This window comes from Pipistrellus kuhlii, unplaced genomic scaffold (assembly GCF_014108245.1).
Source record: "Pipistrellus kuhlii isolate mPipKuh1 unplaced genomic scaffold, mPipKuh1.p scaffold_m20_p_1, whole genome shotgun sequence".
NCBI classification, from domain to species: domain Eukaryota; kingdom Metazoa; phylum Chordata; class Mammalia; order Chiroptera; family Vespertilionidae; genus Pipistrellus; species Pipistrellus kuhlii.
The window spans coordinates 33,889,366-33,902,293 of record NW_023425404.1 but is presented as its reverse complement, the minus strand read 5'-3'; the positions used below and the strand labels follow the sequence as shown (position 1 = coordinate 33,902,293).

The window sequence follows — 12,928 nt, the reverse complement described above, 5'->3', positions numbered from 1 at the left end:
TTCTATACTGTGGGGTTTGGATTAAAGCTGCTGTCCCAGTCCCCACCCCGGCGGTTACCCCTAGCCCCAGCAAGACAGCTAGGGTTATTGAAACCAGCTCTTACAAAAGAAAACCTCAGCCCCTCCACACCGCCGGGCCTCACTCCTTGTTCTCCCATAAAAGGGGAACTGATTGGGCGGGGCATCATCAAGACCCGCCGCGAGTAGGAGTCAGTGGCAGCCACCATCCCCAAAGAGTGTCTATAAGCAGTCTCCACAGTCCATCCATCGTCAGGCGGTGGTGCAGGTTTGGCATGAGAGGCATGGATCCAGGAGGCGATGCCGTCTACCTTGATGGCGGTGGGTGTCCCTTCCACCGGGGTTCCAAGTTGGCTGTCCAGTGACGATGAACGTAGACAAAGTCCCCAACCTGGAACTGGTGTGGTCAGCCAAAGGGACCCACACGTCCTTTTGGACCGTCTCCAACGCCTTCAACCTAGCGAGCAGGGATTGAGGGGCGTGAGTTTCTGTCCACGGGTCAACAGTGAGTGGTGGTGGGGCCCCGAAAAGGATTTCAAAAGGGGTTACTCCCAGGGGCCCGGGCGTATTCCGGGCACGGAATAGGGCAAAGGGAAGGAGGACTGTCCAGTCTGTCACGCCAGTTTCTAAGGATAATTTAGTCATAGCCTCTTTTAACGTTCTATTCATCCTTTCTACCTGTCCTGAACTTTGGGGTCTACATGAACAATGCAATTTTCAATTAATCCCCAGCACCTTGGCAATTCCCTGACTTACCTGGGCGATGAATGCCAGCCCATTATCTGAACCAATTACCTCTGGAACTCCAAACCGGGGAAAGATGTCTTCAATCTTGGCTACTGTGGTTGCCGTTTCGCTAAAGACTACCGGGCCGGCTTGACTTCCTTCCGTAAAGTCAACTTCCCAATAGCTGCCCGGCCTATTTCCCCTTTCCCTTTCGAGGGGTGGGAATTTCATGCCTTGCAGCATGCCTTGCAGCTAGCGACAGTTCTCTCGGCTAGGGAGGTGAGCTTTCGGATTTTGGACCCAGATGGGTGAGGCGGTGTTGCCATTTCTTCAGGGACGATTATCTTCTCACCTGCCTTATCCTTTCAGACCCCGTACTTATCCTTGACGTATTTGCCAGGCTTTCTGGCCATCTCCCCCTCCTCTTCTGGGGAGTAAGAGAAGGACTTAGGAGGGTCCAAAGAGACTTTTGCTAGCGGCAGGATGTTTAGTCCCAAGGCAGCCTGTTTTGCTTCAACATCTGCCTTCCTGTTCCCTTCCGCCACCTCAGACGTCCCCTTTTGGTGCCCTGGGCAACTTCTTTGGGGGCATGTATGGCCTCTGCTGTCAGTGTAGATGTTGACTCTTCAGCCAACCTGAGGGCTTGTGTTCTGCCTTCTGTGCTGAGGTGCCTTCTGGCAGACTGCTAGACCAGATTACCTCATCCGTGCTGACTACCGCGGTTCCTGCCCTCCTCTTCCTGTCCGAGAGGTAGCTGCTGCCATCTGTGAACCAAGTGAGGGGGGACCCGGGTAGGGGTGTGTCTCTGAGATCCCGACTGGCCCCCGTTTCTTCAGCCAATATCTTCTGACAGGAATGCAGAATCTCTCTCTTTTCCAAGTCTGCTTCTGGTAGCAGAGAGGCAGGATTCAATGTCACGGGGGCCCCGAATTGGACTCTCCCCTCGTCCAACAAGAGACTTTGGTCACAAGGAAAGAGTGGGTGACCGTCCCAGTCCCAAGATCTACAGTCCGGTTAGTCATCCACGGGTATTGCTCATTACCGGTGGCCCCAATGACCCAAGAAGTTTTCTTAGATATCGGCCCCAAGGGAGCTTTTATTGTGCTCCTGTGTCCACCAGAAATTCTACTGGTTTCCCCTCCACTTGGATGGTTACCCTGGGCTCAGGGAGGGGTTCCGAGCCCCGTCCCCCTCAGTCACTGTCCTCATGAAAGGCCAAAATGGTCTTGGCTTCCTTCTCCTTCCTCTGCCTTCTTGGGCATTCTCTCTTCCAGTGTCCTTTTTCTTTACAGTAGGCACATTGATCTCGGTCGAGTGGGAGGCGATCGCCCAGGTTCTACCCTTACCTCTCCCTTATCACCTACCACTGCTGCCAAGATGCGCGTGAGATTCTTCTCCTGTCTACACCTTCTTTGCCTTCTTAACTAACTCCTGCAAAGTATAAAGCAGATTGGCCAATAAAGGCCATAGCCACCGAAGCCCGCTGCCCCTCGGTCGCAGGGTACCGCCTGAATGCTTCCATTAGTCGCTCAAGAAAGACCGAGGGAGGCTCCGTGGGTCCCTGAAGGACATCCCTTACCTTAGCCAAATTGGTGGGCCGACGCGCGGCTCCTCTGAGGCCGGCCACTAGAATCTGGAGATAGACTGTCAGTCGCTCCCTACCTTCTCATCACATGTACAACTTTTATAAAAACTTTCACTATTTTACATTAGCTCTTAAACCTTCTTCCTATGTCCTTCAAAAATCTATAACCATTATTTTAGAATATTTAGGAAAGGCAGAGGGAAGAGAGAGCAGGTCTAGCACTCTGTTCCCAATAGCCGCTTGAATTTTAAACTGCCACATTCTTCCTACAGATAAAGATCTCAGATTCTGATAAGACTGAAAAGGGGCACAGGAGAATTTTAACTGTGCCTTTAAATCCCCTAATAGAACACGGTGAAAAGTGTCCAAGCAGTTTCACATTGTTTTAACACAATTCTAAATAAATTATTGAAGTCTACTTAAATCTATAAAGTAGTCACACATGACTGAAACCAAAAATTATTCCCAAAGTTTAAACAAAATACAAGATGCAGGTACAAGCCCAAATTCAAGCTTACAATGCAATTAGAAATGATAACAATGGCATATGAGAAAAGCAAAACAAAACAAATTAATATGGCTATCACTTTTTCTACATTAAGAGAAAAATATATGACTTGGCCTACTTCTTCACAAGAGGCACACTATAAATTCCCAACAAATTTACTTAGGTCTGTATGAAACAACCTGGATAGGGCTCAAGCATCATATAGATTCCTCATCTGACAAATGAGAATAAACCAATCCTTGAGATCTTTGATCATTACTGCTTATTCTTATCACATGTAATACAATTTAGCCTGCCATATTCTAGGCATTTAGTTACTGCAATTAACTTTTCCTAATTCAATTTATACTTTGAACCTTTAAAGCTGGCAAGCAACATTACATTTCTCAATCACAATTCATACTTAAGTAGCTATATGACTCTGCTTAGCTGATACCAATGACAAAGACTAACCATTGTGGGCTGCTGGAGCAGCATTCAAATGCAAATGAACACATTCTTTACCTAAAGACTCCTGGCCATTCAGGGCCATTCACCACCATTCACATAAACTTGTTACCATTACCATCTAGTTTCCGCCTCATGGCGGGGAATTTCAAGAGCTGCTTACAATGACTTGGGAAACCAGTTTTTAATTTATCTGCTGCCTCCAGCTACTCAACTCCTGGAGGTGAATGGAGGCAGGGAGCAAACGGGTCCCAGGTGACGAAGGCGGTGCTGCCACCAGAGCACTCAGCTTTAAACAAATTAAAGGTTTCTTTCTTTCTCTCTGCTCGCCTGTGGCCGGGCGAGTAAGATGGACCTGGGAGGTCTCTTTCCCAATTTTCCTTTGTCAAGGAGACAACCACACTCCTTCAATCATTTGGGGTTATCAAAAAGAACATCAATCCAGATATCAGTGTATGGAATTTGGTCCGGATGCCCAGGGCTCCTATAGACTATCCGCCGGACTCCCGTGTAGGGCCCCATGTCTAGGGTCCCTGTTGAAGGCCAATCAACCCCAAATGTCGGCCACTCCAATTCACAGTCTCCGGAGAGTGAAGGCATCTACCGAAACACCATAGCCTTCACCTCGTTTTTTGAAGTCCGGAAAATTTTTAACCATGCATTCAAGGGGACTTAGGTGACTCTCCTTTGAGTTTCCTTGCCCCATTTTTCTCTTTCTTCCCAATTTGTTAGGCAACAAATAATTCCAAAACAAATCCAAAAGAGTAAAAACAAAAACACTGCACTTTTACCAATTCCCACACACTCGATTGCGGCCGCACTCTCTCAACACTCACAAAACACTCACTCAGACCAGAACCAGGGAATCTCCAGACTCCAAACCCAGACAGAGCCAAGGAGTCTCCACTTGAATCTCTTCCACAAACACACGATTGGGGCAGACGGTCGCGGCTGCCTCACTGTCTCAGTAACCAAACCTATCCGATCTTCGCCGGGACTCGAACCCGACACCTGATTGCCGGGACTCGAACCCGACACCTGATTGCCGGGACTCGAACCCGACACCTGATTGCCGGGACTCGAACCCGACACCTGATTGCCGGGACTCGAACCCGACACCTGATTGCCGGGACTCGAACCCGACACCTGATTGCCGGGACTCGAACCCGACACCTGATAGGAGACCGCCAGGCGCCCCTGGCTCTCCTGCACCCTTGGGGCGTCCCCCAGGGTTGCAGCCTGTGGCCTTCCGACACGTCTACCGACCACTGTTCAGCCACTCTCACGAGTTGCCGAACGGCTGCGAACTCAGAACCAGATCAGATTACAGAAGTGCGCACACAGAACCAGATCAGATAACAGAACACAAGACAAAGACAGACAACTTCGGGGTACCCCTTCTTACCTCCAAGATCGGTTCTGGGCTCGAGGGGGGGGCCGCTCGGTCCCGGACGAGCCCCCAGAATGTAAGGCCTGAAAGACCCCCGGTCCAAAGGATGAGCGGCGACCCCAAATCAAACGCAGAGCCCGAGTCTTGATGCAAAGAGCAGGAGGTTTATTCCAAGCGCTGCGCAGGGACCCACAAGCAGCAGTCCAGAAAAAGACTGCCGCTTGAGAGCCCTGAACAGAGGTTAGTTACAAGCTTTTATAGGCAGAAACCACACCCAGGTGGCCTGGGGAAATTGGCCTGGGGAAATGCAAACATAAGGTTGAGATTGCAATCTCTTGGCCGTTTCCCGGGCAGTTAGAAACAGGCCTGACCTTACAGCAGCTACCAGTCCTCTGGCTCTCTAGTTCCAGGAGGCAAATGTGAAGCTCCCATCACATTATTTACTCTCAGGCTTGGTGCACGAAACTTGTGCATGGTGTGTGTGTGTGTCCCTCAGCCTAGTCTGCACCCTCTCCAATCTGGGAACCCCTCGAGGAATGTCCAACTGCCCGTTTAGGCCCGATCCCACAGACATCCCTCTCACAATCCAGGACTGCTGGCTCCCAACTGTCTGCCTGCCTGATTGCCCCTAACTGCCCTCCCCTGCAGGACTGATCACCCACAACTGTCCTCCCCTGGTGGCCATCTTGTGGCGGCCATCTTGTGTCCACATGGGAGAGCCATCTTGTGTGTTGGAGTGATGGCCAATTTGCATATTGCCTCTTTATTATATAGGATTGAACACATGTCTGTTGAGAGTTTGCCGTGTGCCCAGCTCCTATTCTAGGCACTTGGGGAAACCAGAGAACAAAATGGGCAGAAATCCCCACCCTGTGGTGCTTACGTTCTGCCAAAAGAGTCAGACAATAAACCATGAGCAGGGGATACAAGTAAATTATAAAGGTGTGAGCAGGCCGGGTGCTACGGAGAAGGAGGAAAAGTGGAGCAGGATGAGGGGATCAGGAGGACAGGGGTGGAGTCCCAGCTTTACGAGTGTGGTCAGGGTGGGCCTCAGTATTCCACGAGAAGCTCATAACGTCTTGGAAAAGGCAAGGCGGCAGGGGCTGGAGTCCTGGCCTTGAGCAGAAGGAGACAGAGTGGTCTGCAGTCTCCAGGGAGGGGCCGGTTTTAGACAGGAGCATGGAAAGCAGGGGTTTATTATTATTATTTTTTAAGTATGTGTCTGCCTTGAATTGTAGAAAAAGAGAGACCAGGACTTGGCCCTGGGCAGTGCCCTGGTTGTAGTCTCTGGCACAGTTCTCAGGAGCAGGGTGGCTTCGGCCCCACACTCAGGGCTGCAGCGTGTCACGGACTTGCCCTGTGACCCTGGAGATGTCACTCCCTCTCCGGACCTCCGTTTCCACGTCTATAAAATGAGGGGTGGCTCCGGCAGGCCCTCAGCGCCTGGACGGTGTGTGCTGCCACCAGCCCCTCCTTGCAGGACGGGAACACGGCTCTCCACCTGGCCGCGGCCCGGGGCCGCCTGGCAGTGCTGCAGCAGCTCGTGGACATCGGGCTGGACCTGGAGGAGAGGAACGCGGTGAGGGGCCACCTGGATGACGCAGGCGTGGATGCCACTCACTCTCTGCCTTCAAGGGACCCCCGGGCCGTGGTTTCCCCCCATAGAGGCCCTAGAGCTGGAAGCTGAGGATATGTCCTTGAACCAGCAACCCGCCAGGAAAAACAGAACTCCGGGCTTAGTGGGGCACCGGGCAGGAGGGGTTCCAGGAAGTCGGGCGCAGGGTGTGTGCTCACAGGAGGGAGAAGTCTCGTGACCAGGATGGGCAGGGGCGGCTCCCTGGAATAGGAGGGAATGGACAGAGAGCGGGGTGAGGCTGCTTGCAGGGCAGGAGAGCCTGAGCAGAGGGGTGGGGGGGAGGGGAGGGAGATGAGTGTACCACTTGTCCCTCAAAGTGAGAAAATCAGGGGCAGGGATTGGGGAACCGCAAATAATGGGGTCGTTGTCCTAGGAGCAGGGCAGTGGGGAGCTCCAAGCCCTGGAGCCTGGCAGGACGGGGTCCTCTGGTCTTGGGTCCTGGCCTCAGCCTCCTGCCCTCCCCCGCCTGCCCCTGTCCCGTGTGTTTCAGGAGGGTCTGACCGCCCTGCACGCTGCTGCTGAAGGGACCCACCCCGACTGTGTGCGGCTCCTCCTGGCGGCTGGGAGCAGCGTGAACGCCCTCACTCAGGTAGCCAGGCCTCCCACCACTGACAGCGGCCTTTCAAATAGCCCCGTCCCTTCATCTTCCACATAACCAAATGGTTACTCTGTTGGATTGCATGTCTGAGGTTTTTGTTAATCCTCACCCAAGGATATTTTTATTTATTTATTAAAGTATTTTTATTGATTTCAGAGAGGAAAGGAGAGGGAGGGAGAGATAGAAATGTCAATAATGAGGGAGAACCATTGATCGGCTGCCAACACTGGGAAACGAGCCCGAAACTCGGGCATGTTCCCTGACTGGGAATCAAACTGCGACCTCTGGCTCATAAATCAATGCTCAACCCAGCCAGGCCCAGTAATTTTTAGGGAGAGTTGGAGAGAGGGGGAAAAAACATTGATATGAGGGAGACACATCAATTGGATGCCTCCTACAGGTGCCCTGGGCTGGGGCGGCTGCCCCTGGCGGCTGGGCTGTAGCGGCGTCAGCAGCACCACCACGACGATTCCAGAACGTTGTGTGCACAGAGGCCACGAGGCAGCAGGCCCAGGTCTGGTCTTGGCTTTCCACTGCTGAGCTGCTGTGATCTGAGCGAGTTACCCTCTCTGAGCCTCTTTTCCCAACTGTGAAATGGGAGGCAACCAACCAATGTGTCTCTCTCACATAGATATTTCTCTTTCTGTCTCTCCCCGACCCTTCCACTCTCTCAGAAAATCAATGGAAAAAATATTCCTGCGTGAGGATTAACAAAAAAGAAAATAAATAGCAAAATGGCAAATGTAAATCTGATAGTATCAATGTTAAACCACTCTAAGTATGAAAAAAAAATATTAACATATATATATATATGCCTAAGCGACCATTATGACTGAATGACTGGAACAACCGGAATTACCAGTCCACCGTTCGCTATGATGCGCACTGTACTGGGGTTTGCCCTGTCCTGGCAGATCTTATTTGTCCCCTTCTTTGAAAACCATCTCCTCAGAGTCTGTGCTCTGCGTGTATTACCAGGTAGGAAATTGTGCAGCCTTTGGCCTGTGTTCCGGAGTTTGTGATAGGAGGCAAGGAAAGGCTGAGGTCATGTGAGCTCCTTTTACTGTCACCAGGCCTGGGCAAGTCATTGATTTCCTCGGCCTCGGAGTTGAAAGGGGATAATAGTCCCGAAAGGGGTGGGGGTGGGGTAATGAGAAAAATGGAATAATGAATCCCTAAGTGCTTTGCAAGCCCGCTCTGAAGGGTCCGTCGGGCATTGCACTGATTTCCGTTTTCCTCTAGAAAGAGCAGAGCTGCCTCCATTTCGCAGCTCTCAGTGGCTCCGAGGACGTGGCCCGGGCCCTCATCCACTCAGGGGGCTGCACCAACGTGGCTGATCATGTAAGTGTGGGGGCCTGGACTGAAGGGGGTCCCCGTGACCCCAAAGTCTCCCATGACGCCATTGATTGGGGTTAGGATGGGGGCCAGCTGGCAGGCGGAGGAGAGACAAATAAGGCTCAGTGGGACAGGAGTAGAAACCATGCTTGCTTTTCCTTCCAGGCGAAGTATCTCCTGTGTTCGCCTCCCTGTATCCATGGGGTCAGGAATGATCTTATTACAGATTTGGCCTCTTGGTTGTCCACACTGTTCCTGTAATGTTGTGGCACATGCAGTGTACCATAGGCAACAGTTTAACCTTGTGGTTAAGACTTAGACCGGTTTGGCTCAGTGGTAGAGCGTCGGTCTGCAGACTGAAGGGTCCCAGGTTTGATTCAGGTCAGGGGCATGTACGTTGGTTGCAGGCACATCCCCGGTAGGTGGTGTGCAAGCGGCAGCTGGTCGATGTTTCTCTCTCATCAACGTTTCTAGCTCTCTATCTCTCTCCCTTCCTCTCTGTAAAAAATCAATAAAATATATTTTAAAAAAGAGAGAGAAAAAAAAGACTTGGACTCTGGTGTCAGACAACCTGGGTTTGAGGCCTGGCTCTGCCACTCAAACTGAATGACCTTGGGCAAGCAGCATTGACCTGCCTGGGCCCCGGTTTCCATATCCATAAGTACTATTATTATTCCCATTCCACAAACGAGGAACTATCTATTATTTGAGCTAGAAAGAGGTTGTTTCATATAGCAGAAATAAGTACTCTGTTTAAAATTATTGTAGCCTGGCTGGTGTGGCTCAGAGGCTGAGCATCAATCTATGAACCAGGAGTTCATGTTTTTATTCTGGTCAGGGCACGGGCCTGGGTTGCGGGCTTCACCCTCCCTGGGGCTGTGCAGAAGGCAGCCAATCAACGATTCTCTCTCATCATCGATGTTTCTGTCTCTTTCTCCCTCTCCCTTCCTCTCTGAAATAAAAATATGTTAAAAATATGTAACATTATTGTAAAAATAGTATAACACAATTCATTAGAATTTAGAGAAAAGGGGAATCCTTAATCCTGACACCCTAGTAAAGCAATAACTTTTCTTTATCCCCTCTCTGTTTCTCCTCATATTGTAGCACCTCTAGAATAAATCCAGGATAAGGCAGATGTCTGCAAGGAGGATGCTTATCTGTTTTTCCCCAGCATGACACCAGAATTGACTCCAGTCCGGTGGAGTCTCCCGAGCTCAGGTGCCCAGTGTTGCTGAGTTTGCCTGGTAGACAATTTTTATGGGTTGACCATGACAGCTGTGGTCCACTATCCACCTCACATCAAACAGATCCTCAACTGTTGGACATTTAAGTTGGTGCTGACTTTGCAACTATAAAGAATGATTTCATGAACATCTTTATGGCATAACTTTTTATTTATTTTGCATTGTAGATGTATTCTCCAAGCAGGATTTCCAGGCCAGGTAGTAAAAACATTTTTATGATTCTTGTTTTAAATCCCACAAAAAGGCTTATCAGTGATCAAAACAGAACAAATTTCAAACCAAGCAGCAATCACTCCTTTTAAAACAAACAAACAAACAAACAAATTCTTATTTCAGATGGTTACATTGTGAATTCCAGAATAGCATTTATAATATCATTACTATTGTTCTTCAGGGCTTGGATTGACTTTGCTCTCAGCACAAATGTGCTCGTGACATGAACAATTCCATGACCTTAACTCCCACACTGGTTTCATCAGCCTCTTCCTCTTTATTCTCCTCTCTACAGTTGGAGTCTGTGTTTTCTTGAATGTCTGAAACAGCTTCACCTGGAACTTTGCATTGCTCAGCAGCTAGCAGGACTTGCTGAGATAAATCCTCCATCTTCCCCCCAAACTACGCAGGTATCTGAAGCTGGGCTCTCGCAGACATCTGGTTTTGTGATGACAAAGAGGATGTTCTTAGATTCCCAGATAATGGCCCTTAGGACCTCTGTAACCTCTCGAAGGCCCAGTTGGGACCCAGCCTTCCGGGCCTCTTTTCACTCTGGCTGTTTACTGACTGGCTCTTCATTGATTTCAGCGGCTGCCACCGGCTTGCTGCGTGGTTTGCCTGTGCCGACTCCTGTTCCTCGACCTCTGGGACTGACTCATCAGCTTCTGTCCCACACCCTGTCTCAGCCTGGGGCTGTGGCAACTCCTGCTCTGTACCTAGATCTTAGGATTTGGTGCAAGCTTTTAAATTGCTTTCCCAAAACATCACACCACATAGCTTCCAGCCATTTATGAGGGACCTTTCACCAATATTAGATATTCTTCTGTAGTTAGTGGTTCCTTGTTATTGTTTTGGATTACTATTGACTCTGAACCATGAATTGTTTTTCTAGTTGAAGTTCTTTTGTTGTGAGTTATTTCTTTGGATCCTTTTATAACCCAATTTGTTGCTCAGATGTTTCAGCTTTGACCATCGGGAGCCCTTCCAGCTGGCACCTGTGTTCCTTGACTTTGCCTCATTATTCTGGGTGTATTTGGTTCTCTTAATAGATGTTATTTTTAGAGCAGTTTTAGGTTCACAGCAAAACTGAGCAGAAGGTAGAGATTTCTCATATGTTCTCTGCCCCTACACATTCATAACCTTCCTTATTATCAACGCCATCCACCAGAGAGCTACATTTATTACAATTACTTGAGTGTTTTTGTCTTCTATTTTAAATTAGTTCTAGTAGCATTTTGGGCGGGGGAGGGAGAATAATAACTATTTTAATCTGTCTAGATTAAAACAACCAGGTTGCCTACAAATAATGATATTATTAAAATCTTTTTTTAAATATATTTTTTACTGATTTCAGAGAGGAAGGGAGAGGGAAAGAGAGATAGAAACATTAATGAGAATCATGGATTGCCCTGACCTGGAATCAAACCTCGACTTCCTGGTTCATAGGTTGAACCACACTGGCTGAGAAAAATCTTTTCTAATATTTATAAACCGTTTTTTCCCTGTCCTAAACTAGTAATGGCAACAGTGGGCATTCTTGCTGTATGTGTTTGTTCTGTTTTATAACCTTTTTGTACTCAACATGTGAGGGTGTATTTCCATAACCAGTATAGATCTGTACTTCCAATTTTCCTGGGTTTGTACTATTGCACAGTATGTGTGTGACCTGAGAAGGGGATACAGTGGCGGTATCTTCACTTTGTCACGCAGTCAGGGGTCACAGGGGACCATAGGGAAGGGAGTCTTCTAGCCTTGAGCCAGGCCTTGGGTAAGTGTAGGACTTGGAGTGAGATCTCTGTTCCAGTCACATCCAGCTCTCGCATTCGTTGATATCACACATAAGCAGATAACAGGCACCTACCCAGGTGCCAGGGGTTGAAAGTTCAATCACACAAGGTATCCATTAGCTATGTGTCCTTGCCAAGTTGCATAAGTTCTCTGAACCTGTGTTTCCATTTGTAAGATGAACATACCAGTAAAAATACCACTCTAGGTTCATGTGTGGGTCAAATGCGATATCAGAGAACATTAAGGTGTTGTTGCTAGAAGGGGCCTTGTTGGACTTGCCAGATGAAGAGTATCAGAGAAGGAAAATGACTTGCCCAAAGTCACATTGGGGGATCTTGGCATAGCTAAGTCTCAAACGTGGGTCTTCAGGTCCCCACCCACCTTGAGGCTCAGTGTTTGGACCCCAGGGGTTCAGGCTATGGGACTGTGAATGCCTCCGGCCACCCATCCAACCTGGAAGCGCTATCAGTGCTCCTCCCTCCTCTCACCCCCCAGCACCCACCTCCTGCTCGGCAGTTCCGAAAGGGACCCATCAGTTGATTTGTGTCTCCCTCACCCCAGCAGGGAGCCTCTCCAATGCATCTTGCTGTGAAGCACAACTTCCCCACTCTGGTCCAGCTCCTCATTGATGCTGGCAGTGACCTGGATGCCACCGACAATGTAAGTGGCCACAGAAACCACTCGGTTCCCACGGAGCCTCTGGGCACCCTCACAGACTGGCCGGGCTCGGCTGCCGTCTACCAGATGGCCCGAAGCTAAGGCATTGCTTTTATAGCTTGATGTGTTGACGGTAGTGGTAGCATCATTTTTATTAACCATCCCCCTATTATTTTGAACATTTTGGTTGTTTTCAAGTTTTTCCCATAATCCTATGTAATAGAAGGTTAATATGCAAATTGTCCCCTCAGGAGTTTGACGGACCAGGAGTTTGACCGCTCTCTGTGACGTTACTGACCACCAGGGGGCAGCGTGGAATGAAGGAAGGCCCTGGCTGGCAGTTGGCAGCTGGGGGAAGGAAGGCCCTGGCCGGCCCTGATTGCCAGGCAGGCCTAAGAACCCTACCTGTGTACGAATTTTGTGCACTGGGCTTCTTAATATATATATATATTCTGTAGTTAACACCTTCCTACATTCAACCTTTTCCTTTCATTGACTCCCTTCCACTCCCCCCCCAGGGAGAATCCTGGGGCAGGGGTGACTGGGGCAGTCGTGTGTAATAACATGAGGCCTCCAAGTCCTGAAGTTGTGACCAGTCAGGAGCCTTTTTAAACCCGTTTCCTCAATCCATCTCCTACCCATCTATTCCTCAGTGCCAGCACATACACACCACTAGGGGAAGAAAGCAATTTGGCAGGAGATAGCATATACTGTTAAAATTGTGACTATTTTTACATCCGAGAATTGAGCTTCAGGAAATATATTGAGAGCTCCTGCACA

The 12,928-nt window shown here is 49.4% G+C and overlaps 1 protein-coding gene across 2 annotated transcripts in view; it reads left to right on the top strand.

Moving 5' to 3' along the window:
• Positions 1-12,928, top strand: part of ANKDD1A (ankyrin repeat and death domain containing 1A) — a 36,914-nt gene that overhangs the window by 15,441 nt on the left and 8,545 nt on the right. The window contains exons 7-10 of one of the 2 annotated variants that reach the window (XM_036438996.2): positions 6,155-6,253; positions 6,801-6,899; positions 8,151-8,249; positions 12,056-12,151. In XM_036438996.2, the coding sequence (XP_036294889.1) occupies positions 6,155-6,253; positions 6,801-6,899; positions 8,151-8,249; positions 12,056-12,151 (393 nt within the window). Of the gene's footprint in view, positions 1-6,154; positions 6,254-6,800; positions 6,900-8,150; positions 8,250-12,052; positions 12,152-12,928 lie in introns of both variants that reach the window. The other variant, XM_036438987.2, reaches the window with a different exon arrangement.